Source organism: Myotis daubentonii, chromosome 14 (genome assembly GCF_963259705.1).
Source record: "Myotis daubentonii chromosome 14, mMyoDau2.1, whole genome shotgun sequence".
NCBI classification, from domain to species: domain Eukaryota; kingdom Metazoa; phylum Chordata; class Mammalia; order Chiroptera; family Vespertilionidae; genus Myotis; species Myotis daubentonii.
In genome coordinates, this window is record NC_081853.1 from 1,658,590 (window position 1) to 1,686,257 (window position 27,668).

At 47.2% G+C, this 27,668-nt stretch overlaps 1 protein-coding gene across 4 annotated transcripts in view; it reads left to right on the top strand.

Moving 5' to 3' along the window:
- RYBP (RING1 and YY1 binding protein) overlaps positions 1 to 27,173 on the top strand; it is a 97,257-nt gene extending 70,084 nt beyond the window's left edge. For 2 of the 4 annotated variants that reach the window (XM_059662957.1, XM_059662954.1), the window contains 3 exons: positions 22,628 to 22,804; positions 22,895 to 22,993; positions 23,382 to 27,173. In XM_059662957.1, coding sequence (XP_059518940.1) covers positions 22,628 to 22,804; positions 22,895 to 22,993; positions 23,382 to 23,634 — 529 coding nt within the window. In that variant the 3' untranslated portion in view covers positions 23,635 to 27,173. Of the gene's footprint in view, positions 1 to 4,880; positions 5,117 to 22,627; positions 22,805 to 22,894; positions 22,994 to 23,381 lie in introns of all 4 variants that reach the window. The other 2 variants (XM_059662958.1, XM_059662956.1) reach the window with 2 other exon arrangements.
- The last annotated feature ends 495 nt before the right edge of the window (positions 27,174 to 27,668 follow it).

Below are 27,668 nucleotides of genomic sequence, written 5' to 3' on the forward strand. Positions count from 1 at the left end.
AATAGTCTAAGGAACATTTATTTATTCCTAAAAGCTTCTCGATTCTAAGGGCTCAAGGATGGGAGTCATCAAAAGATCTTGACCTGAAGGAAGAGCTCCTGGTGGCAGCTCCAAAAGCCGGGCACCTTGAGCAGCCAGCATGTAGCGCTGGCTTCTGACCCAGGAATAAAATGAATATTTGTGAATTTGTATAGACATCAGTCATTTCCTGAGTAAGTAAGTGGGAAAGAAGAGACATTTACACAGGAATTTCAGTCAATAGATGCCAAGGGAAAGGGTTCCCCATTAGGCCAAAACAAACAAACAAAAATAGTAATTTTTGCAGAATCTACATCTTGATCCTAATCTCCAAATGTCTCTTCTAAGATATTTATTGAAAAGATAGTAACTTTAAAGTGGAGAAACCTGGTAGACACCACTGTAGCCCAAGATCGTGGTTCATATCGCCCGTAATGAGACATAGAAATATCATGAACCCTTAACTCAGCACCAGGAGGACACATATCTTTGCTGTGGTGTCAAAACGCATCACCTCATTCTTGACCCTAAGAAAACGTCAGACAGCCCTGACCAGGAGGCTCTGTTGGTTCGAGCGTCCTGTACACCAAAAGGTTATGGGGTTGGATCCTTGCTCAGGGTGCCTACTGGAGGCAACCGATCCGTGCTCTCTGTCACATCAATGTCTCTCTATGCCCTGTCCCTTCCTCTCTCTAAAATCAAGAAAACACATCTTCAGGTGAGGTTTTAAAAAAAGAAAACATCAGACAAACCCCAATTGAGGGACGTTTCTACAAAATACCTGTCTAATGTTTTCCAAAGTGTCAAGGCCATTAAAACAGAGATGGAGGAGCTGCTTAGACGGGAGACACGAGGACGACAGAAGGTGGCGGGGGAGCCTGGGTACAAGGCTGAGACAGCAGGGAGTTCATGGGGAAGTTGGTGTGAGAGTCCAAGTGTGCATTCAGTTAACAGTGCTGTAAGCTAACCCAGGGCTATTTTTCTGGTTTGGATAATTACACTGTGCTTATGAGAGGTGAACATTAGAAGCTGGGTGAGGTGGTACAGGAACTCTGTACTATATGACTAAAATTTCAGACGTATAAAAGGCATTAGAGACATCTGCTTTATCTTGTGACTTAGTGAATCATACTTTGGGTGAGTCTCTGAAGACAGTGAGCTTGCAGCGACTTAGCTTACGAGGAAAAGAAGTCTTTTTCAAGCACACATTTCAGAGTTGTTTATGGGACACAAGAGGCTCCTGACCTTATTGCAAACTTAGGATAAGGCATGCACATCGGCTTACTTTGATACCGAAGGTAATTGTGGAATACCAACTGGAAAATGTCTTGTATGAGGACGATGGCAACTCTGTATGTATGGACTGTACCGCCTTCGCAGTGTGTCGCAATCCATGGAACTGGGAGCTTGGTGGTAATGTGGCACCCCCCCCCCCTTGATGCCACAGTACGTACTCTTGTGACGATGTGGTTTTCTAGGGTGAATGAGCAGATCATTGTGTCATGCTTTCTTACCCATAGATCTTTTTTACTTTGATAGAGAAACAAAAAATTAGTCCTGCTTCCTTGGCCCTGTTAAAAATACAGGCACTGGGAACAGAAGGTCAAAGCCTGCTTTCTTCCACCTGCATGGCAGTGTGTGTCGATGGGATGTGTAAAAGTAGGTTGGATGTTGAGGCAGGAGCAGAGGTGGGGGCACGAAGGGCTTATGTGTAATCTAGTGAAGGAACTGATGAGAAACATCTTTTTTTTGGTTGGCAAATTCAGAGACCTGTCTTCAGTCCACATTTGCTGCAGCTTTTAGTATTGTTGGCTGTTCTCTCCTGGAAACGTGCGTCCTCTCTCTCTTTAATAGTGTACCACTTTGCTTGTTCTCCTCACTGTCATTGGCTTCAGTTCATTTCCCTTCTCAAGGTTCATTGGGCGGGCAGTGTGGATTAGTGTAAAAAGCATAAACTTGACTTAAACTCTACTTGCTTAGCTTTTTTTTTACTGTGGAATCTTTAGGCTTTGGTTCCTTCAGCAACTTCAAAAAGTTTGTGAGAATGTAGAATACTCATCACAGTGCCTCCTTACACGAAGAGGCACTCTATTCATTCCCTGTGAGGTTTCTTACTTTCCCCCCCCTTTAAACTGGGAGTTCCTCTATCGCTGGGGTAGATATTTATATTCATTGAGAGCCTCCTATGTCTTAGGCCAGTGATGGTGAACCTTTTGAGCTCAGCGTGTCAGCATTTTGAAAAATCCTAACTTAACTCTGGTGCCGTGTCACATTTAGAGATTTTTTTGATATTTGCAACCATAGTAAAACAGATTTATATTTTTGATATTTATTTTATATATTTAAATGCCATTTAACAAAGAAAAATCAACCAAAAAAATGAGCTCGCGTGTCACCTCTGACACGCGAGTCATAGGTTCGCCGTCACTGTCCTAGGCTTTTTGCTTGGGGGTGGCAGTATGAAAGATGAGTTATTCAGATTCCCTCAGTTCTGAGGCCCAGAGAGACTGAAGTCTAACATTATCACGCAGTGTGATGCTCCCTGTGGGGGCGCACCGGCTGTCTGCATCACTCTACCGAGGACATACGTTTTGCAGCCAGCATTAACTGAGCTACTGTCAGGAGACAATTATTTTGAAGCAGGTTTTGGGGGAGTGTGGCATAGAATGTAAAGGTCACTGTTGCCTCAGAGATGTTCATAATCTGTAGTAGGAAGAGCCGGGAGCCGGGTGATGTTATAAGATAGACATTAAGTAGCAGAGGCCTGTCAGGGTAGTGTGGGAACCCCACAGATCTGGCCACAAGATGTTATTTGGCAGGAGAAATGGAGAAAGTGCTGGCATGTGAACTGGATTTTAAAGTAGGTGTGGGTTCTGCAGGTGCCATGTGCAGAAGGACCTTTCAGAAACTTAGGGAATCAGCAGATGAAAGTGGCCGAATTATCTTCTGAAAAGCTAAAGGCCTGTGTGGCTTGAGCGAGAACTCAGAAGCAACGTGGGGTGGCAAGTGGAGGAAAGGTGAGCTGGTAAGGAATTTGGACCTGAATTATAGAGCCCCGTGATACCAAGTTAGAGAGCTAAGATTGACTTCTGTAAGCCGTGGGTGTTGGCAGACGTTTCAAGCATAGAAATAAGTTGCACTTTCTTTTTTGGACCTGTGGTCTCATAGTATCATGTAAGACAGGGGTCCTCAAACTACGACCCGCGGGCCACATGCAAATACAAATATTGTATTTGTTCCCGTTTTGTTTGTTTGTGCAGCGTGCATAGGAATTTGTTCATAGTCTTTTTTAAAACTATAGTCCGGCCCTCCAACGGTCTGAGGGACAGTGAACTGGCCCCTTGTTTAAAAAGTTTGAGGACCCCCGATGTAAGATAACTAGAGGGAAGGCAAAAAATGAGCAGGCAGGACCTTGTGGAGAAAGGTGTGTCGGTCCTGGACTAAAGGGAAAAGGGTGACGTAGAGGTGAGGTGGTGGGCAGTTTTTGGATGTCCTCGCGGCTCCTGAAGAACGAGGAAGAGGAGAGAGAGTATACCAGAGTATTCCCAGGAGTGCGCGGAACATAGCAGTGGTACATGTTTGCCACTCACCACACTTCCTTGCTAGGAAAGTTCTTTTGAGAAGTTTGCTTAGGTAAGAAAAGTACTCATGGATAGGGGCGGCACATGCTTGTTCATGTAATGTCTGAACGCCACTTCCTTAGGTCCTTCAGAATTAAAAGGGTACAGACCAAGTTGGTTATCAAGATTTCCCCACAAATGATTTCTTTAGCTAAAGTGGCTTTTAACAGCCGTGGGCAAACTACGGCCCGCGGGCTGGATCTGGCCCGTTTGAAATGAATAAAACTAAAAAAAAAAAAGACCGTACCCTTTTATGTAATGATGTTTACTTTGAATTTATATTAGTTCACACAAACACTCCATCCATGCTTTTGTTCCGGCCCTCCGGCCCAGTTTAAGAACCCATTGTGGCCCTCGAGTCAAAAAGTTTGCCCACCCCTATGTTAGCAGGACTGATTTTCTAGGCCCTGAGATATGGTGATTTGTTAGGATGTTAGATATGACTATTAACAGTAATCTCAAAATCTCTCCTGTTTACTCAAGTTTCTGTTCCTACCCAAATAATTCTCATGTTTTCTTATTTCTTAGAAATGTTTAATCCACTTAACAAATATGATCAACATTAATTTAAGATTTACTGTACTGTTTAAATTTATATATGAATTCCCATCTTCAACCTGTGTCGCATGCTCATCCACTGCCCCAGCAAAACAAAGTCCTATCTATTGAGTTAAAGGAATTCTCAAACTCAGTGCAAGTGTCTCTAGCTGAGAGCTGCTGGGGGTCTCAGAGTCTTCACCTTCATTCTATCTAATTTTTAAATATTTGAAGTAGTAAGACACCCCAAAATTCCCTTTCCCTTCCTGGAAATAAAAGAACATGATTAACCTGAAATGCCTGAGGTATAGATGATATTGACTGTCAGAGTTTGTAATGGTGTAGATATCACCAAAGTAGTCTTCCCTCAAGCCTCTCTCTGGTGATTGGCCCAACTGGTTTTCATGGTCTTATACATAGAGGTTCTCTCTCTACGCATTGTCTTGGGTTCCTCTAGAGTAGGTGCTACATATAGAAATAATATTCTTTAGATCTAAGCAACTGACAGGTTCCTGACAAAATGCGATGCTTAGAAGAACCAGAGGCATCATTTTTCATCAGTGTAAATGGTCTATCTTACAGTGAATGAGTCTTTGCAGCACAGGACTAAATATTTAATAAAACTGCAAAAAATTTTTTAATCTTTATTATTGAGATTATTACAGATGTCCCTCTTTTTTCCCTTCATTGCTCCCCTTCACCCAGTTCCCACCCTAGGCCTTTGCCATCCTATTGTGTGTGTCCATAGGTAATGCATACCCTGTATAATAAAAGCCCAATATGCAAATTGTTCAACCGGGACTTCGACTGCTCACTATGACGTGCGCTTACCACCAGGGGGCGGTGCAGAACACGGTGGGCATCGGTGACGCTGGCAGCAGGCGGCAGTGGAGGTACCGCCAACCCTGATGGGCCCCAATGACAGTGGGATGGTGGAACAGGTGAGCGGGCAGCGCCAGGCCAAGGTGGGTGCGAGCGGGGGCCCAATTGCCCCTCTGACTGCCCCCCTGACCGCCCCACAGACAGCAACTGATGGTGGGGGGCGGGGCCGCCGCTGGCTCCCAGGCGTTGAGGGAGCTGGGCAGGGGGTGGGGCCTGGCCCTAACGGATCGCCCCGCAGTCGGTGGCTGGCAGGCCCTGATCTCCTGACTGGGGCCGGGCCCTGGGTTGGGATGGGATGCTGGGGGTGGGTGGCAGCAACCAACCTCCCGTGTTGCCTGGGCTGGGGGCTGTGACCTCTTGCTGGCTACCTGAGGGTGGGGGTGACGGACGGAGGTGTGGTGAGAATGTGGGGTGTCTCCCGAGCTCGCTCTCACTCCCCCTGCTACCCTCTCCTGGGATACTAGGGCTCGCTAAGAAGCCCCTGTGATCAGGTGCCGGGCGCCCTCCCCGCACCTGCATGGCTTCTTCTGGGTGAGCCGGGACCACAGGGACTGTAGGGGGCGGTCGGGCTCCCCATGGGTTAGCACAGGAGCCGGTCTGTGAGGCCAGCTGGGAGAAAGCGTGCTGACCACCCGGCTTCCGTGCGGCACCGCTTGGCGGCCCAGAGGCCCACGCTGTGCCCCAGCCCACGGCGTTGCTGTGCTCACTGCATCTCCATGTGGGGACTCGAGCGCCATGACTCAGGTGGAGGGGTGTGTGTGGGTGCCCAGGTGCTGCCCAGGGCCCAGAGGTCAGCTGGGACCTGCCATTCCATGCCAGATGCTTGCACTTAGATCACTGGCCAGGCCTAGGGGCCGCACCCATTCACAAATTGCGTGCACCGGGCCTCTAGTATGAATATAAGATCTTTGTTTTATCTCTTCCCGCCCCCCCCATTCCCTCTGAGAATCATCAGTCTGTTCCATTTCTATGCCTCTGAGTCTATTTCATTCACCAGTTTATTCTGTTCATTAGATTTCTTATTTGTTTATTTTGATTTTTAGATTCAGTTGTTGATAGGTATGTATTTGTTGCCATTTTGCGGTTCATACTTTTGATCATTTTCTTTTTCTTCTTCCTCTTCTTAAAGAGTACCCTTCAATATTTCATATAATACTGGTTTTGTGGTGATTGAACTCCTTAGCTTTCTCTTGTCTGTGAAGTTCTTTAACTGACCTTCAATTCTAAATAATAGCTGTGCTGGGTAGTATTTCTTGCCACTCCCTCCTGGTCTTCATAATTTCTGGTGAAAAATCAGCTAACAGTTTTATGGGCACTCCATTGGAGGTAACTAACTGCTCTTCTCTTGCTGCTTTTAAGATTCTCTCTTTGTCTTTAACCTTTGGCATTTTAATTATGATGTGTCTTGGTGTGGTCCTCTTTGGGTTCCCCTTGTTTGGGACTCTCTGTGCTTCCTGGATTTGTAAGTCTATTTCTTTCATCAGGTAGGGGAAGTTTTCTGTCATTATTTCGTCAAATAGGTTTTCATTATCTTGCTCTCTCTCTTCTTCTGGCACCCCCATAATGCGAATGTTGGTATGCTTAAAGTTGTCCCAGAGGCTCCTTACACTATCTTCATATTTTTGGATTCTTCTTCTTCCTTTTTTTTCCCTTCTCTTCTGTTTGAGTGTTTTTAGCTTCCTCATATTTCAAATCGTTGATTTGATTCTCAGAATTCTCTATTGTTGAATCCCTGTATATTATTCCTTAATTTCTGACTGTTCCTTTTCCTTTTTATTTTATTTTTTTGGCAGTTTCTAGAATATTCTTGAGTAACCTTATAACCATGGTTTTGAACTCTATATCCAGTAGTTTGCTTTCTTCCATTTCTTCCATTTGTGACATGTTTCTTTGTCTCCGCATTTTGGCTGCTTCCCTGTGTGTGTTTCTCTGTATTGGGTAGAGCTGCTAAGTCTCCTTAGTTCAGTGGTTTTCAGCCTTCTTAATGCTGCGACCCTTTAATACGGTTCCTCATGTTGGGGTGACCCCCAATTTCATCGTTACAAATTGAACATAATTAAAGCATAGTGATTAATCACAAAAACAACATGCAATTATATATGCGTTTTCCGATGGTCTTAGGCGACCCCTGTGAAAGGGTTGTTTGACCCCCAAAGGGGTCATGACCCACAGGTTGAGAACCGCTGCCTTAGTTGATAGAGTGGCCTTGTGTGGTAGGTGTCCTGTAGGGCCCAGTGGATCAGCCTCCCCAGTCACCTGAACTGGGAGCTCTAGGTGCACCCCTTTATGGGCTGTGAGCACAGTCTTGTTGCAGTTGAGCCTTGATTGCTGTTGGTGTCACTGGAAGGAATTGACCTCCAGGCCAATTGGCTGTGGGGACCAGCTGTGACTACAGTGGGAGAGTCTGGCTTAGTGGGGCTTTGGTGCTCAGAGTCTGCCTCTTGAGTGTGTTGTTTATGAATGTGTAGAGTTGTAATCTGGTATGATCGGACACTGACCATTGGGTACACTGGCTCTTGGGTCTCCAGGGAGGTGCAAAGTCAGCCACTACCTGGGGCCACCCAGTAGGAGCTACAACAGTGGTTCCCAACCTTGTTTGCACATTAGAATCACCTGGGAATCTTTTAAAAATCCTGATTTCTAGGCCCCATCCTCCGGAAGTTCTGTTTCTTCGTTACTAATGTTGTGGCCTCACCCCATAACAAAGAAACAATTTCCGGAGGATGAGGCCCAGAAATCAGGATTTTAAAAAGATTCCCAGGTGATTCTAATGTGCAGCCAAGATTGAGAACCACTGAGCTACAGAGAGATCTGCAGATTCCCCTTCTTTGTACTGGGTTTGGAAGTGCCCAGACGAGGCCCAGCTGTGAAGCAAGGCAGGCTGATGCTGGTGCCGGCCCTGGGCCTTTAATTGATAGGTTTGGGGCATCCTGACCCAGCTGGAGCTTGTTTGAGCAATTTTACCCTGAGCCAGGACAGACCATTCATATACAAAAGCCGCTGTGCACAGCTTGGGTGAGGCTGTAAATTGGATGAGGCGGGGTCTTAGGGAATCACTGGGTGGAGCAAAACAGAAATGGCTGCCAGTTAGCCCTGAGACCTCTTCGTATGTGTCTGTGTCCCCCAGAACCTCGTCCTGGTGCTGGAGCTCATAGGAAGTGGGGCCTTGTAAGTTCAGTTTGCGGTGCCGGTCATTTTAGGGGGAGGAGCTGGGTCTCCAGCAGCCTGTGTGTCACTCGGCCGCAATCCACACTGGTTTTTACAGCCCGTAGTTCTTATTGCCTGTAGAGACTTCTTGTCCCAGCTCTGGGACCCCTTGCTCCTCCGGGCGCCTCCACAGAGAGGGTCTCCCTCCAGATTAAAAAGCTGCGCACATGGGTGCTGGACCAGGCGTTCTGCGCCTCTGCACCTCCCACCAGTCTCAGTGCCCTTCCTTCTTTACCTCTCTAGTTGTAGGACTTCCACTCAGCCAGCTTTCCCGTGGTTCTGGATGGTGGAGGTTCTGTGTTTTAGTTGTAATTTTTATGTGGTTGGGAGGCGGCAAGTACAGGCATTTACTTACCTACACTGCCATCTTCCAAACTACTGCAAAATTTTTGAGAAGCATGATCATACAACTTAATATGTGTTTAAAAAACACACCCACAATCTCAGTATATTCAGAGTTCTTACGATTCTTCTCCTAAATCCTACCCTCTTCTTACCTTACCAGTTAAGAGTGATTTACACCTTACAGGTGTTTTTGATAGATACCTTTGATAAATTTTTGAAGTGCTATTTTTTCTGGGATGCCTTCACACTTTCGTGAATATTTCGAATCTATTGTATAGATTAATGGTTCTCTCTCGGGAGTAATTTTCCCACCCAGGGAACATGTGGTAATGTTTGGAGAGATTCTTGTCAAAACTAGGGGTTGGTTGGGCTACTGTCTTCTAGTGGGTAGAAGCCAGGGCTGCCACTAAACACCCTACCGTGCGTAAGCACAGCCCCCATAGCAAAGACTATGAGGTCCGACACAGCAGCAGCACTGTGGGCGAGAAACCCTAAATTAGACATCTTCTGAAGTGGTGACAGGCTTTCCGAAAGCTTTGATCACCAGTGATTGAAGAGGCCCATTAGAACATGACTTGACCATGAACGAGGCTGTTGGTTAGAACTGTCATTTTCTAGTCTGCATGTTTCTATTGGAAGGAGTAGAATTGAAGGGATTCTTTCAAGAGTCGAACTCTTTAAATTTTACTGGTGAGGAAACCAAGACCTGAAGAGAGCAATTGATTTATTAGTCCTTGGATTTCTTTGAATTACCTCATAGCTTTTTATTCTTTGAAGAGTTACTAATTCTTTTGTGTGTTTTGCAAGTGCCCAGTTTTTGTGACATGAGCTGTAATTTCAAAATGGTTAAATGCATTTTAAATGGAATTTTGACAACTATGAAGTAATTTGTAGAGCATATTGGATTGCTTTAGTGTAGTGTTTCTTGGAGAAAGAACTGATTCATCATCAAGTTTATTTGAAGATATGGTTTGCTTAGAGATTTGTAGTTTCTGTGATTCCTCTTAAATCATTGACATGACTTAAAAGGGTAATTTTGTATATCTTTTGAGGGGGAGGACGAGGTCATATCAAAGTCACTAAACCGACAGTATAGTTCTAGTTTGTAGAATGTGCGTCATGATGCTTATTTCTGACTTACAAAAAAAGGACTAAATGAGTTACTAACAGCATAAACTGCAAGCTTGCCTGGTGTGCCTTAAGAACAAATACTATCTTCAGTTGTCTTTATTAAATATTGAATACAAGTGTCTGAGCTACAGGAACGGTAGGAATGGTTTACTCTAGTCTCTCTCCCAGTGAGAAAACACCAGTTTTGGAGAGCATGTAACTCATCTGAGGTCACCAAGTTCGATCCAGAAGAAATACAGGAAGTAGAGGGGAGAGCGCAGAGGGGAGAGCGCAGGCACCGCCTGTGAAGTCCTATGGCCCGGCTTGTGTGCAGGCTGCACCCCATAAACACAAGGGGCCTTCACCAGAGGTCCAGGCCGCTGACGTCTGTGGTGTCACGTCTTATCAGCTCCATGGGAATGAGCACATAGCCACACCATGTGAGCATAAGCAGCACCTGTCTCAGCACGCACTAGGTCCCCGGAAAAGTCTCTTTAAAGAATGTGAACCGGAAGCCAGAATGCCAAAGGGGAGACGGCAGAAGGCATGTGGCATCTCTGCTTCTTCACCCCAGCAGGGTTTGAGGAGCACGGGAGGTGGCCCAGAAAGAGTAGACATTGGAGGCCTCCATGGGCTTTCCTGCTCAGAGACATGGCCGGTGAAGAAAGGTGTGTCTCCACTACCCCTGCTTGCAGTGCCGTGCTGCTGTGACACTCACACTGGCTCAGGTTGCCAGTGACCTTGCACTGCTGCTCAGACCCAGCCCTCAGCAGAGGTCTGGCCTTGCTCTGAGGGTTTGGCCCGCGTTGTACATTCTTTTTCAGTGGGCTTGCTTCTGGGGAAATGCTGTGTGAGATCCAAAGGGCACCTTTATTATGGGATATTTACTTAAACTATTCGAATGACAACAATAAAATTATTTTAGGCACCACAGGGGAGAGGGAGCCAGATCTATAGTCTGGTTAAAATACCTTAAGCCCACTTCTTGAAAGTTGTTTGGGTGTTTAGTGAGCTTAAAATTTTTATTTTCAGCCCTGTCTAGTAATATCTTAGAATTATTATAGAAAACAAAACTACTATGGAAGTAGTTGTGGCCTTGTAGCCTCCCCCCCTCCTGCTTCCACCCCCAAGGGTTTTGAGGACCCCTAGGAAGCTAACACTTACCTGTTGTTGCCAGGTTGGCTTATGAAATAGATGTTTTGTTTTTAAGAATCTAAGCTACTTGTAGCTCCTTTTACTGAATGTATGTTCCTGAGTTGCAGAAAAGTCCTACTGCCCACACTTAGTAGTGCTCAGTTATATGTCAACTAAGTGTGCTTTCAGGACATAAGAGACATCTGAATATTCAAAATGATAATTGTGAATCTAGAGTAGAACATTTCTGATTCTGCTGTCTGTTACGTTAAGAATGATATGTTCTGTTGGAACCAGTTGTCCCTAACCAAGTTGTATGTGGTGAGTGTGCGTGTGGTACCATGTATATTGTACAGTTGAAGTCTGGTGGCCTCCTAAAGGCATCCTGTTTTAAAAGGAATATCTGCAAAACCCAAATTCTACCTGAAACATGCAGGAAAGCAGGGATAAGTCAGTGAGCATGCTTAGTGCTGTTGTTGCTGCTGCACAGCCTGGCTAACTGTGAGGGCTCCACATGTAGATCCAGGGGCCTGGAGGGAGAGCTGCCGTAGCTTCTGCTTGTGCAGCTTCCCACTGAGCCCAGCACTGAGGCCGGTGGGAGGTGCCTCCACCACTGGAGTAGTACTGCTTTGAAATGTATATATTATTTTTAAGGGAATTATTTTGTTGAATATCTACATGCTGTATATGCATACATTATGGCAACAACTAAGTGAACTTGACCTTATTTAATCGACTTAAACACTGTTAAATTAGGTGTGTCCCCATTTTGAGTAATTTATCTGTGTTAGCTAGGTCTGGATAAAAGTCCAAAGGCTGTCATACTCAAAAGTCCATACCTGCCTAGCATGTGAAGGTGACAGAAGGAAGGATAGGTGGAGAAAGGGGACAGCTTGTCTTCTCCCCCCACTTATTTTATTTTTTCCCTGTCACCATTTATCTCCCCCTGTACCCTCTCTCCATCCCCCTCTTCACCCCACAACCACCACACTGTTTCCATGCCCATAAGTTTTTTTTAATTGAGTAATTTGTAGTCAGTTTGAGGGGAAATAATTAGTTTTCTGATACAGAGCAGCAGTTCTCCTGAGTGAAGGCTATGTACTGATGGGGAAGAATAACCTACAAGACAAACTTAAGACCCATTCATATCACCCACTGGCTCATTCTAGAAGATGAGCCAGAGGAGTTGAGAAATTTCATGAAGACAAGTGCTTACATGAGAGGGGAAAGAACTATTTAGGAGAGAAAAAAACAAAAAGACAAGATGATTTGGGGAGCAGAGGGAAATTAATAATGCCATGCCATGTGTGATCCAGCGCAGCGACAGTGAGCCTCTGAGCCATCCTTTTTTGATGATGTTGGCTTCATGGCCTGACACTATGGCAAGAGCAGCTCTGGCCATGAGCACTCATCTTCCCAGAGCAAGGCCCGCCAGGGCTGAGCCATGTAGACGTGGGCCTCCACCAGCCAGCCGAATGGCACCACTGTCACTGGGTCTAACCCAGGGGTGGGCAAACTTTTTGACTCGAGGGCCACAATGGGTTCTTAAACTGGACCGGAGGGCCGGAACAAAAGCATGGAGGGAGTGTTTGTGTGAACTAATATAAATTCAAAGTAAACATCATTACATAAAAGGGTACGGTCTTTTTTTTCAATAGTTTTATTCATTTCAAACGGGCCGGATCCGGCCCGCGGGCCGTAGTTTGCCCACGGCTGGTCTAACCCCTAGTACGAGGTCTTCTTTCCTGCGTCAGGGAAGACTTAGGCTGGTTTTGTGGTGTGGATTCATCTCCCCATAGCTGAACAGATGAATATGTGTCCAATGTTCTCAAGATCATCAGTCCTTTAAAATGACTGCAAATGCCCAGCCGGTGGGGCTCAGTGGTTGAGCATCGACCTATGAAACAGGAGATCGTAGTTCGATTCTTGGTCAGGGCACATGCCCAGGTTGTGGACTGGATCCCCAGTAGGAGACTGCAGGAGGCAGGCGATCAATGATTCTTTCTCATCATTGGTATTTCTGTCTCTCTCTCACTCCCCCTTCCTCTCTGAAACCAATAAGAAAATAATTAAAAAATAAATAAAATGACTGAAAAGAAAGCACTTACCTGGAAACTTCCTGGGAATTTGCTTATAAACCAAATTATCTACCATATTTTCTCATGTGTTATTTATTCTTCATCGGGATCACACTGGTGATTCTTTGTAATACTGAACTATAACACCACAACAAATATGAAAAAGGTACAGAAAACTTTAAGGTATTGAAATCTTTTATTTAAAAGACCCATTCAGCCTAGCACGGTGTGGGTGAAAGGACACCAGACCAATGGTCTGGAAATCCCGGTTCTCTCTGGCCTGGTTGTTAGCCTCTCTTTTAGTGGCTAACTTATCCTTCAGAATTGCTGAGGCTAAAGCGGGGCGTTAGGCATTTAACAGAAATACAGGTGGAGGGGAAAGAGCCCTAAAAGCAGCCTACTTACTTTAAATCTGTCCTATGCATTTCTAGATTTTTAAAATGTCTTCTATCACCCGTTAAGGTCTCAGTGTGTGTGTTGGATTTACTGTTACATTTAAAGCACTTTTTACTTTTCAGGTGCAGATGACATACAATACTATATTAGTTTCCGGTGTACACCCTAGTGATTGACCTTACATAATTTACCAAGTGGTCATCCGATAAATCTCGGATCCATTCGACATACGGTCTCATGGTTGTTAATGTTGGAGTTAGAACTCTTCTGGGTTCCACTCACAGCATTTCTCCTCTTCTCTTCTCCGTTATCTTCGATATTTCCCAAAATTGAATGAATTGGGAGCTGGGTGAAATAAACAGAAAACAAGTAGTTCCTGTTGGCCTCTTCAGCATTAGTCATCACGGCCAGGAGCATTCTGTTCAGTGGAAGGTATTGTTGGGAAAGACAAACCCTCCATGTTTAACACTTACATTGCCTTAGAGATAATGCAGGCTTTACCCAATTTAAAAGTGGATTGTAGCCTACAAATGTATTTGCAGTTTGGTTGTTTACAAGTTGGAATGCATTATTATATGCAGATTGGTTCAAAGATCAGATTTATTAACCTCATTGTGGTTTAACAAGGTGCTTTTGCAAAGAAAAATTTTGTTTCATTTATAAAGCATTTTTACACATTTGGCCTACCCAGTTTCCTGAGGTTGAATTTACTGTTATTCCTATCTTATTTTTAGACTGTTTTAGTGAGTGTTACTGAATCACGGCCATGCACAGAATACTTTGCTTTTTTTCCCAGCTGGTACTTATGTTTTGGGATATCAGTAATGCAAAAATTCATCCCTGTCCCAGCTGGCCCAGTGCACATGTTTAGAAAGATCTGTTGAGTGTAGGGACAGGAAAATGGGTCACGTGGCGAGGCTTGTGCTTACAGTACCGTGGGGTGATGTCATGAAGGATCAGGGCTCCTGACTGAGTGAGCTTAGTAGAAAGGCATCCACAGAGTCGTTAAACTCTTGAAGTTGTTGGTTCCTCAGCAAACAGACGGCCAGGGCAAAGGAGGGGTTTGGGGCCTTGTAGAGGCCCTGTCCAAAGAACTCCAGGGCAGTGGAAGCTAACCTGAAGATGTCACCCGAGGATATTTTCCCACTTATTCTTAGAGAGAGTGGGAGGGAGGGAGAGAGACTGAGGGAGATACAGTGATGTGAGACACGTTGATTGATTGCCTCCCGCATGTAACCCGACGACCAGGGCATGGAATCGAACCTGTGACCCTTCAGTCCATGGGCTGATGCTCTATCCACTGAGCCAAATCAGCTAGGGCCATTTGAATACCTTTTATAACCCCCTCCTTCTTGATGGATGAATTGTCTGATTTTAGAACCTTTGGTGATTCTAAATGAAAAGTGAAACACCAGATGGAATTCTGTAAGTTGGCAAAAGGCACAGATGATAAATTAGGAAGAGCTGACCATAGGCAAAGCTAGGATTTGTTAGAGATGCCTCTTGCTCTTGATTGCCTGAACCACAGGACATGTCTGCCTTGTTGCTTGTGGTCACTGAGGTATGGAGAAGCACATTGAGAAACGAGTGGCAAGATCTCAGGTCCCCCAGTGCTCAAGAGTAAAGAAGGAAAAGGTATACGGTAGACTTGTCTCTTTAAAAAAGTAGGGTTTGCCTATGTTCCCCAACGGCACAGTACACATACCAAAACAACCCTGAAAGGTATATTGTTTTGTGATCTCGTTCATGTATGCTCGAACTCTGAAATTTTGCCTTTTCAAATTGATGTCTCCAGGTAAAGATTTACTTCATTTTTTATTGAATAGACTTTTCTGAAATATTAGCTGTTTAAATGCAAATAAATAGACATTTTTCTGATGATGTCTGTTTATTGCAGTTTCACAACAGATTTTCATTTGTAAACTCTATTGAAGTAAAAATAGATCTTATCAAATAATTTTAAGAAGCCACATTTTTCCGTAAAAAATAGTCTTATTTTTCAATCACAGTTGACATAACAATATTATATTAATTTCAGGTGTATAACATAGCAATTAAGACATTTATATAACTTATATAGTGATCCACCCCAGTAAGTCTAGTATCCACCTGACACCGTACATAGTTATTACAATACTAGAGGCCCAATGCACGAAATTTGTGCAGTTGGGGGGGGGGTTGTCCCTCAGCCCAGCATGCACCCTCTCGCAGTCTGGGAGCCCTCGGGGGATGTCCAACTGCTGGCTTAGGCCCATGGGTAGTGGGCCTAAGCCGTCGGTAGGACATCCTTAGCGCTGCCATGGAGGCAGGAGAGGCTCCTGCCACCACTGCTGCGCTCACTGGCCTTGAGCCCGGCTTCTGGCCGAACAGCACTCCCCTTGTGGGAGCGCACTGACCACCAAGGGGCAGCTCCTGTGTTGAGTGTCTGCCGCCTGGTGGTCAGTGTGTGTCATAGCGACCAACCATTCTGCCGTTGGGACGAAACCAGCTCTCTGACATCCCCTGGGGTGTCCCCGATTGCGAGAGGGTGCAGGCCAGGTCGAGGGACCCTACTGGGGCAGGATCAGGGCCAGGGAGGAACGTGGGAGGTTGACAAGCCAGGGAGGGACTGTGGGAGGACTCTAGGGCCTGTCTGGCCCCTCTTGCTCAGTTCAATCGTCCAGACCACAGCAGCAAGCTAACCTACCAGTGGAAGCATTTGCGCGCCCCCCCCCCCCCCCCCCCCGGTGGTCAGTGCACGCCATAGCAAGCAGTTGACTGACCTTAGCATATCATTAGTATATTGCGCTTTGATTGGTTGAATGGCCAACTGAATGACCAGACACTTAGCATATCAGGCTTTTATTATATAGGACTAGAGGCCCGGCGCACAAAAATTTGTGCACTCGGGGGAAAGGGAGGCCCTTTAGCCCAGCCTGTGCCCTCTCGCAGTCTGGGACGCCTCAGGGGATGACCACCTGCTGGCTTAGGCCCGCTCCCTGGGGGGATTGGGCCTAAGCTGGCAATCAGACATCCCTCTGGCAGCCCGGCAGCCCTCGGGGGATGTCCACTTGCCAGCAAGGTACAGGCCTAAACTGCAGTCAGACATCCTTAGCGCTGCTAAGGAGGCAGGAGAGGCTCCCATCATCACCGCTATACTGGCAGCCATCGGCCTGGCTTGTGGCTGAGCAGAGCTCCTCCCATGTGAGAGTGCCCTGACCACCAGAGGGCAGCTCCTGCATTGAGCGTCTGCCCCCTGGTGGTCAGTGTGTGTCATAGTGACCAGTCATTCCCAGTCCTTCTGCTGTTAGGGTCAGTTTGCATATTAGCCTTTTACCATATAGGGTATCCTACCATATAGGATAGAGGCCTGGTGCATGGGTGGGGGCCGGCTGGTTTGCCCTGAAGGGTGTCCTGGATCAGGGTGGGGGTCCCCCTTGGGTGCTTGACCAGCCTGGATGAGGGGATGATGGCGTTTGCAGCTGGTTGCACCCCTTCAGGGTGGGGGTCCCCACTGGGGTGCCTGGCCAGTCTGGGTGAGGGCCGTTTTCAGGCTGGCGGGTGACTGAAGCTCCCAACCTCTCCTTTTTTTCTTTTTCTTTTTTTTTATTCTGGGATTTATTTACCTTCTATGGCTGTCACTGGGACTGAGAGCCGGCTTTAGCTCTGAGGCTCAGCTGCTGAAAGCAGGTATCTGGATTTGTTTGACTTCTATAATTGAAACACTGTTGCAGCTCCAGCTTTGAGGCCCGGCTGGCTGAAAGCAGGTTTCTGGGGTTTGTTTAGCTTCTATAATTGCAACATTGTTTCTTAAAGTGCAGCTCAGAGGCCGGCAGCGGCAGGCGGGGAACCTTGGCTTCCTCCATCACTGGAGCAAGCAAGCCTCATGTTCGCTTCAGCTGCCTGGCTGCCGGCGCCATCTTGGTTGGCAGTTAATTTGCATATCGCCCTGATTAGCCAATGGGAAGCGTGTCGGAGGTACGGTTAATTACCATGTTTGTCTATTATTAGATAGGATTATTGACTATATTCCCTGTGCTGTACTTTACATCCCTGTGATTGTTCTGTAACTTCTTACTTCCTTCACCTTTTTCACTCATCCTCCCAACGCCCCTTCCATCTGGGAACTGTCAAAATGTTTTCTGGTCTGTGAGTCTGTTTCTGTTCTGCTTGTCTGCTTATTTTGTTTAAAGATATATAGTTTTGAAGAAGAAGATACAAAAAATTCGTTTAGTGCCAAACTTACTCATACAGGAAACCAGGCCCCCTGTTGATAGCATTTCTGGTCAAATAGGGCTTTTTGTTTGTTTGGTGGTAGTGGTGGAGGCTTAGGCACCAACAGCTGTAAGCCATGTGCTGTCATCTAGTGTTTCCCACTATGTGGTGGCGGCTGTTAATTGCTCATCGAAGGTTTGTGAGTCTGGAAACGGGTCATTATGGAGACCCGCATCGAGCATTGACTTTCCTACAACAGGTTGAAAGTTCCACCCATCAAATGAGCTGTTGGCAGTTTGTTGTGTGACTCGGGGAAGACTTCATTGAGCAGCTAAACTGTGGGAAGGACTCTTTGTCAGGGTCAGCAGTGTTCACTGTCTGATCGGGGTTCATTCCTTACAGACAGGGGGGAACATTCTTGCCAGCTTCTCCTGCCCTTTTCCCTTCTCTGAAGGACACCCCAGTGGTCTCTTCTTGCCAGAGTAAAGCTGGTGAGACGAGTGAGGACAGTGGGACTCTCGGGAGGTGTCTAAACCATAGCCTGGGGTTGACCTGGGCTTTTCATCCCTAGTAGCTTCTGCTGGAGCTGCCCCCCCCCCCCCCAACACACACACACACACACACACACACACACACACACACACACACACACACACACACCTGAAAACAAGTCTGGGCTCTTCCAAAGTAGAGAGACTCATTTGCAGTTCCTTCATAAGAGGAACCCATGGGAAGTCCAGATGGATTTGGGTTAAAAAAATCCCAGCTCAGCCACTTAACTAACCCTTAGCTATGTTTCTGTCTTCATTTTAAAAGTGGAAATAGCTCTAACCGGTTTGGCTCAGTGGATAGAGCGTTGGCCTATGGACTGAAGGGTCCCAGGTTTGATTCCGGTCAAGGGCATGTACCTGGGTTGCGGGCACATCCCCAGGAGGGGCTGTGCAAGAGGCAGCTGATCGATGTTTCTCTCTCATCGATGTTTCAAACTCTCTATCCCTCTCCCTTCCTCTCTGTAAAAAATCAATAAAATAAATATTTTTTTAAAAAGTGGAAATAGAATTCCTCCTCTAGAGGATGTTGTGCAAATCCAGCTGTATGATGTGCCTGTCTGGGCTGCCTGTGGACCACTCTGCCTCTTGGACTTGAGGCGCAGCTTGTAATGTCTGCCCTGGAAACTAGCTGGCTTTGGGCCTCGCAGGAGTGAAGTGTGTGTAGCTCTGTTCCTGGAGATTGGCCCTTTCCATTCTGTCACACATAGTCAGAGCACATTAGCCTAGAAACCCAGAGGGGACAGATGGCAAGCGCTGCCAGAGCAGTTGGGATACGTAGCGCCTTCACTGCAAGAGCAAAAGGTCTTGTGGGAGGTCTCTCACTAGTTTCCCTTACCTTCCCCTTGAAAGGGGCTGTGCTGCTTTTTGAGCCAATAAGTGTTAGTGTGCTTTGTTCAGAAGCACTGTGGGCCTTTTCCAAACAAGTCAGGTGTATTTTCCTACCTCACCCATATCCCTAGGCCCTGGGAGAATTAACTTGAAATAGCAGCTGTAATATCTATATATATATAAAAGCCTAAGGGACCGGACGACCAGCCGGTAGCTATGAGCACACACTGACCACCAGGGGGCAGCCGCTCAACGCAGGAGCTGACAGGCGACAGCATCTCTGCAGAGTGCCCTCTTGAACTCCGGAACCCTTCCAGAGTTGGACTGCCAGTTTCGGTCCAATCCCCACAGGTCAGGCTGAGGGACCCCACCTGCTGGAGGGACCCTGCTCACTCCACAGACACCCTTCGAGCCCCAGCACCGCCCCAGGTGAGGCCGGCTGGGGAGGGACCGTGGAAGGTTGGCTCCAGGGCACGTTCAGCCCATCTCTCCCAGTTCCGCTCCACCCGACCACCTTCTAATTAATTTCCTTTCAATATGCATGAATCTGTGCACCGGGCCTTTAGTATATAAAAAAGGCTAAGGGACCGTCCGGTAGGTATGACACGCACTGACCACCAGGGGGCAGACACTCAGCGCAGGAGCTGCTGAGCTGCAGTGACTTGGCAGGGGTGGTTCTTGGATGGTGCACCCAGAACCAGAGAGGAGGGAGCCCGATTCCTCACAGGGCTGTGCGAATTCACCTTTGACCGTGGGTTATGCTGTTGCTGGAGCACTGTTGGCCCGAATCTGGTTTACTGCTGAGCTGCAGTGACTGCAGATGCCCCTCAAGCTGCGGCTCTGCCCCAGGTGTGGCCGACCCGGGAGGTTGGCTCCAGGATGTGTTCAGCCCGTCTCGCCCAGTCCTGCCCTGCCAGCCACTTTCTAATTAATTTCCTTTCAATGTGTACGAATCTGTGCACTGGGCCACTAGTTTCTTGATAACAGGCAGATCCCAGATAGCCTTGGCTCCTCCTCATTTGTGAAATTTTGTTTGGCTGACCATTAGCGGAGAGAGGCACTTGAGGCACTTGACCATTCGACCCCTCATCTCACCGCCTGCACATGTACATTTGCACTGCCGATCCTGGATTGTGGTACTGGGCTGAAGAATTCTGAGGGTGTGTTTGCCGACATGTAGAGGATTGCCCTTGGCAGAGACATGGCAATGGGCAGCTCCCCTAGTGTCCAGGATGCCCCTAGCCAAGTGGACTGCTGGGTAGGGGATGGCCCTTCTGGATAAGCTGGTCGGGCAGCTGAGCGTCCATAAAGCACACTGCACTCAGGCCATTCAGGCCGCGTGTGAGATGCAGAAGCCCCCTCCTCTCTGCTCATCACCAGCTGCTCTGCCTGCTGCCCACCAACCAGTGCCATTTCCAGTGCCCATGGTTTCTGAATCTCCTCTCTGCTTTTTCATTTCCATATTCCGCGACAGCCCCTCTAGTATCCCCTTCCTGTCTCAAGAAAAGTGTCCCCACATCTTCCCCAGTTCTTCTTGAGTGGTGGTGCTTTCTCTCCTGCCCCTGGCTTAACTCCCAACTCGGTGTACAACACAGCGTGTCTCCCTTTCCTATAGAAATCTCCAGCCTGCTCACCCTTCTAGTAGGTTGTCCAAGAAGGCTCCCATTGGCTCTGAATTACCCCCTGGTGGTCCCCGGTGCCCTGGTCTCTGCTCGCATGGGGCCTGCTCTAAAAGTCGGCAGTGATTTCCTGTATCACCAGAGTTTGGCCCCTCTCCTCAATCCTCATTCTACTTTGTTTTTCTCTGCAGTGTTGTTTATTCTTTATTTACCCAGTAGATAATGTTAGTAACAAAGATGATTAAGATGCAGTTTTGCCATTGAGGAGTATACAGTTAATTGGCAGTTACAGTGCCCAGTGGTAGTGACATCATAGATGGGGCAGGTGTCCTGGAGTGGACTGGTGCCCAGGTGTCCTCTTGTTCTCAGGTGAGATTTCCCTGGAGTAAAGCACACATACTGGCGAATGGGAATGCTCCCTCAAGGTGTAGTTTTCCTTCGTTTTAATGGGTTGGTCACAGTGTTAGCACTGGCTGAGTCTGGTTAGTGGGGATGGCACACGGACGGACATGCTTGGGGATCCCTGTAGACGGTGAGCTGTTGTGTCCCCAGCTAGCATCTGTGAGATGCACGACCTTCTTTATGAGGTGCCCGTCGTCACCTTCTCCTCGAAGGAAGAGAGGCTCAGAATGGCTACTGCTGCTTGGTTAGAGCCCGAGAAAGAGGCAGCTACTGCTGGGGAGGGGGCGTGGCTGGGCGTGTTTGGGGGCCAGGCTTAGAGTGAGTCCCTCCCTTCCTTTCTAGGGACACTCCCACATGTGTTTGAAGCCCTTGCCACGTGCGTGCGGCCCTGTGTGATCAGGGGTGAGGTGTACCTGACGGCTTCCGTGGGGCGGCAGCCGACCGTGGCCTGTGCTGCCGGAGCCCAGGGAACTGGTTCCGAGCGTGCCTCTTTGTTGGCATGTTTCTGGCAAAGGCACACGCCACTGAGCGCTCAAAGCAGACTCTGCCTAGCGCAGGGTGGCCATGGATCCAGCAGCTCTCGTTGTTCTTTTTTTTACGTTTGCTTTTCTTTTGTCCAGGCCTCCATCCTGTAGGGTCTGAGGGCATGGTTAATTGTGGCAGCTAGTCGTTTCACCTCATGAACGGACCCATTTTATGTTTGCTTCCCTACCTTGTTCTCGGAGAGTTTATTACGCGGTACATGTCCGTCTAGGTCAGCGGTTCTCAACCTGTGGGTCGAACAACCCTTTCACAGGGGTCACCTAAGACCATCGGAAAACACATATAATTACATACTGTTTTTGTGATTAATCACTATGCTTTAATTATGTTCAATTTGTAACAATGAAATTGGGGGTCACCAAAACATGAGGAACTGTATTAAAGGGTCGTGGCATTAGGAAGGTTGAGAACCACTGGTCTGGGTGGACTGTCTTTGACGATGAGTACTGTACAGGCTTTCCGCTCTGCCTTCCCACGCGGGCCTGCATGGTCGTGCAGAGTGAGAAGTGTTTGGCACCACTTACAATTGGCAAACAATGGTGTGTGCTGAGAGCCAGCGTCAGCTGGAGGTTGGTGAGGACATGATGGTTGCTATCACAATGAACGTATCATCATCTCAGGATTTTTTATTCTGACTTTCAGTCTTCACCCCCTTTATTGCTCTGTGTTGTCTGTTGTCCGTGCCAATCACAGAGCTGCAGGGAGCAGACCACATCGGAATCATTGCATTGAGGGGAAATGTCATACTTGTAATTTTATCCTCTTTTTGAGGGATTACCAGTGTCCACCTAATGAAATGAGATGACCCTCTGCAGTGGGAGTGTTTGTGAGCTGACAGGCATATAATCTTGGCAGCTCAAAAGCAGTGGTGGTCTGAGCACTCTGGAACAAAGCAGTGCCCTTTATGGCCAAGAGACACTGCCCTGCTGTGTGAGCACCTGCACCTGTCCTTACGGTAGACGTACAAGAAGTGCATGTGAGAAGGAAAAAGGTCTTACGGACTCCTCCATGCCACATGGAGATAGGAATGTAGAAATAGCACCATGTAATGGAGCTTTGAGATGCCAGATGCTAGTAATAAAATACCTGAGGAATTAGGAGACCAAAATAAAACCTGATATTTATAAAACAAATAATGGTGTGTCTTTTCTTGAATGTTTTAGAAAACCTCGAATCAATTCTCAGCTGGTGGCACAGCAGGTGGCACAGCAGTATGCCACCCCACCACCCCCGAAGAAGGAGAAGAAGGAGAAAGTTGAAAAGCAAGACAAAGAGAAACCCGAGAAAGATAAGGAAATTAGTCCCAGTGTCACCAAGAAAAACACCAACAAGAAAACAAAGTAAGTTCCGGGTAACTCAGCTCGTATGTTACTTTGCAGGTGAAGCAAAGCTATCTTTTTAATACCTCTTTTGGCACCCCGCCCCTTTAGACCAAAGTCCGATATTCTGAAAGACCCTCCTAGTGAAGCAAACAGCATACAGTCCGCCAATGCGACAACCAAGACCAGCGAGTCGAATCACACCTCAAGGTACTGACGCAGACTGCAAAGGTCAAGTGCTGCTCTGGTGGACTGAGTCCTCCAGAACCGATGGTTTTGTGCCTGTGGGTTTATAGGCTGAGGGTAGGGTGGAGAACTAGGTCTAAGACTGAGCTGCGTGGGTGCGTGCGTGTGTGCCTGGGTGTGCAATACTGTACACCACTGTGGCCGAACGGGTCAGACGCGTTGATGGTCACTTTGGAGTGGTCCGAAGCTTTGCTGGCAGGCAGTGGTTTCTGTTACTGCTGAGGTTAAGCTGCAGGTTCTGTGTAGCTGTGGTATGTGGGGGTGCCCTGGATCTCTGTGTGGATGTTGTCTGCCAGACGGCGCCTAACCCAGAGCTTACGTAACTGGCTGTTCCCTGTGGTGTTGCTTTCAGGCCCCGACTGAAAAATGTGGACAGGAGCACTGCACAGCAGCTGGCAGTGACTGTGGGCAACGTCACCGTCATTATCACAGACTTTAAGGAAAAGACGCGCTCCTCCTCCACCTCCTCCTCCACAGTGACCTCCAGTGCAGGGTCAGAACAGCAGCACCAGAGCAGCTCGGGGTCGGAGAGCACAGACAAGGGCTCTTCCCGCTCCTCCACTCCGAAGGGCGACCTGTCCGCAGTGAACGACGAGTCTTTCTGAAATTGCACATGGAATTGTGAAAACTATGGATCAGGGTCTGAAATTCAGATCTCCACCTGCCCATGCTGCTGCACCTGGAGAGCCTTCTGTGGACATCGACCTGTGGGTGATGCTGCCAGGATCATTTCTGCTTGCCATGGGCATTTGGCCACCGAGGAATTTCGCACCCTGACGATTACTCTTGACACTTTTATGTATTCCATTGTTTTATATGATTTTCCTAACAATCATTTATAATTGGATGTGCTCCTGAATCTACTTTTTATATATAAAAAAAAAAATCTGCTGTGCACAATTTTCCATGTACATTACAACTGGTTTTTGTTTTTGTTTTGTTGGGGGTGGGTTGGGAGGGGGAGGGAACTTTTATTTATTGTGTTCACAAGCTCCATCCTCTCAGCATATCCTTCTAAGTTTATTTCTTTCTTCCAGTTATACTATGTACTATCAGTTTTGATATAACTATATATAAATATAAAATTATATATAAAGGGTTATTTGAAACCAATCCATGGCAACGCTGGTGCTTGATACACTGTGAAGTGAGTACAACCTTGAACAGTTACAGACCCGGGACAGTCCCTTCTACGGAAGTGCGGACATTGCATTAGAATCGGTCTTACACGAGGTGTTTTCCCGTCCACGGGCAGCTTGGCTCTCATCTGTCTAAAGAGCACTGGGTGATAGGAAAACAGAGGTTTTTAAACAATGTGATCTCCCATTTCAGGACCGCTCCAGAGCCAGCACCTGCAGCGGAAGCGCTGACCCCAGGTGCTGGCTGGGAGGCTCTGTCGATCAGCAGCACCCAGCGCTCTCCCCGGCCAAGGGCTGTGCGCATCGCGGTAGTGTGCACAGTGCTGTTCCCACATGGCGCTCGCTCGTGAAAACACGGTGTTCCATACGCGATTCCACCACTTCCCAGGCCTCTGCTCGGGGCTGAGGTCAGTCTATAAATTGTCGCTTAGCTTTAGGATTAAAACGGACTCAACTGCATTTTTGGTCGATACAAGAAGCAAATCCATGACACAACGCGCACAGGGCATTGCCCTGGTGGTTTTGTCATTGAAATTGGTTTGCCTCCTGCCCTCCTGTCCCTTATGCCACCAATTCAGTTGTGGGAATTGTTTTTCTTTCTTAAAACTCCACTCCTTTCTTGTCCTGATGAACAAAGGTGGTCAGCTGCAGGCCTCGCCTCCCTGCTGGGAAGGGCACTTCTGGGAGCCTGCCGTCTCCTTCCTGGGCCTGACGATAACGCGAGTAAACTCTGTTGTAAAGTTTCTTTTCACCCATTTTTACTATCTCAGTGGAAGCGGGGAGACAAAAAACAAAGACCACTAAGGTTTCTACCCACTGGCATTTTAAAATGCTTTGTTTTGCCTCATTTGGATTAGGGTCTCTTCTGTGTAACTCCCACCACTCATGTCCAGGTTCCCAGACTTCAGAGTCACTGCGGGGACTTGATGTCACCTTCCTTTATTTGGTCATAACGTAAGGGAGCCTGGGAGGCAGCTGGCTGTGAGGAAGCCCCACAGGTGGGCGTGAGAAACCTGGTATGCTTAAGAATAGAAGTCACTTCTGTCTGGAGGCCACAAGCAAAAAGAAAAAAACGAACAGCTTGATTTGAGTAGCCGACAGGAAAGGTTCCTTTCCCATCTACATCAGACTCCGCGTCCCTCTGCGCCACGACCTCCATCTGCTCTCCAAGCACAGGGTCTGCAGCAGTGCCGTTGTGTGGTCCTACTCGCAAACGCTCGGACAATGTCCCCTTTCGCAAGGATGCTTGCATCTGGGATGCAAGCTGTGCTTATCTTTTTAGATACCTTTTTCAAGTATTTATTAATGAACCAAAGGAAATCAAATGCTTTCTGTAAGTATCAGAATATATAATACATAGTGATTTGACTATGAATTTTAAATCCACAATTTAATATTAGTGGGATATTGCAAAGACATTCCTTCTAAAGTTTTAATATTCCTTTTATTAAGGGTCTCAGGGAGGGTAAATTAGTCAGCCATATTTATTTTCCAGAGATATAAGGAATTGCTAAGTTTGAAAATTAACTTTTTAATAAGAAAAATTAGATGTCACCAAACTCGTGGGTTGCACTGCTTTCCGAACCATAAAGTGTTGGTGTGCATTTCAGAAACACTGTGTAACTTCTCAAAATGAGTCTCCTGTAAAGGGATGGGACTCCTAGGCTCGTGGGGGAAGCCGATGGGCCAGCTACTCGGCTGCTGATTCGTGATTGCAATGCCTTGGTGCTTTGGCTTTGCCTCCGACATGAATAGAGGACGGGAGGTGACGGATGGAGGGTGCTTTAGGACAGGTGGGATGACATGGCCGTTGTGATGGGACTGCAAGTGGCAGTGGAGCCTCGGGCCCGTGTCCTGGGCGGGCCCCTGCTGCCCGCGAGCTGCTGAGGCCTGAGGTGGGGGGCACTGGAGGCTTCACTCCTGACATTGAGGTCCCTCAGACGTGCTCTGGAGACAGAATTCGTGGAACTTCCTGTATTTGCAGTTTGCCCTACAACAGGTGGGCAATGTGTAAAAACACTAGTGTAGATTAGAAAGATACATATTAAAGGGTCAGAAATACCTGGTGTTCGGTGGCACAGTAAGCAGGTTATAAAGCCAAAACAAAAAGCACAGTGTTACCCTCGCAAGGTTCCATTTGTTTTAACACCACCCGGTCTTCAGGCGAGCGCAGAGCTTACCTGACATGCTCTGTTGGAGTCGAGCAGTTCAGAGGTGAAGTATCTTGACACCCACAAAACATTTCAGTCAGAGCCCTTCTGTTTCAATCTGGATATTTGAAAACAATGGCAGAAGCTTCTGGGAGTTGCGTGCCACAAAGACGTCTCACCTGCCTTATCAAGACCATTCTCAGCCTACTTTTCTAAGCTACCATATCGTAAATTATTGAAAATTTATTAATTGCTGAATATATAATAACCTTTGCTTGTATGTAACCGAAAATGGTTTAAGAGCCAACATTTAGAGTATGACAATGGAGCTGAACAGTTTTTAATGCGCAAGCAGTTCTGTTCTTGTGTATGACTCGTAACCTTAATTTACTGTGTAAAGATGGTTACATTATTTCCTTAGCTTTGTTTGTTGGAGACAAATAGAGAATGCTTGTTAAGTATGTCCAACATAATCTTGTGAATTTTTGTTACTGTATTATACAAGCTATATTTTCATTTGCCCAGGAAGACGGCTTGTCTCGCTTCGGAGGTTTCTGCTCTGTCGTCTTTATAGCCGAGTCTTAGGTCTGGTTTTTCTTCATGCGAAAGTGTCAGTTGGTGGTTTTGTGAACTGGTCAGAAATTCGCAGGTCTGAAATGTTGGGGGGATTTACATTGGACACTGCTCTCCGTCTAGCAAATAAAGATGTTAATATATTCCTGTCGCTGGCATGTGCACGACTGTGTGATTAGAAGCCACTTTATCATTTTCCTGCTTTAAATAGAAATGTCTATTTATGAATTCTGCTTGTAGTTTTTTCACAAATAAAATAGTAAAATTTACATTGAAATCTTAGTTTTGTGTGGGAAATGGTTCCTTTTCGAACTTAGTTTGTTAACTGGCGGAGTATGCCCACTGGGAGCAGGAGGCACAGGGCGTGTGGGGAGCAGGCGTGGCTCGGGGCGTGGTGCGTGGCTGCAGGAAGTGCTTGGGCAAAGGATGGCCAAGTTCTGGAAGGAAGCGAGCGATGTCACGCGCATCCTTTGGGACGGGCACAGTGAGCTGAAGGAGGCAGTGATGCTGAAAGCCTCCGCGATGTCTCCAGAGCGCCAGGGCCATCCCCGGGACTGCTGGTCCCGTCAGCACTTGCACCAGCACTGAAGGGAAGGGACTAGAAATGGCTCAGGACCCTCATTTGAAAATAGGTCGGTCCTGGTAACAGCAAGCTTGGCCCGTTCCCTTGTCCTTGTCCTAATTTCCCGGAGTCAAACCCAAGTCCAGCCCCTCCAGAATCTGGCAGGTTGAAGGGTGGGGCTCATGGTGTCTGGTGTCTCCCAGGGGCATTGTGGG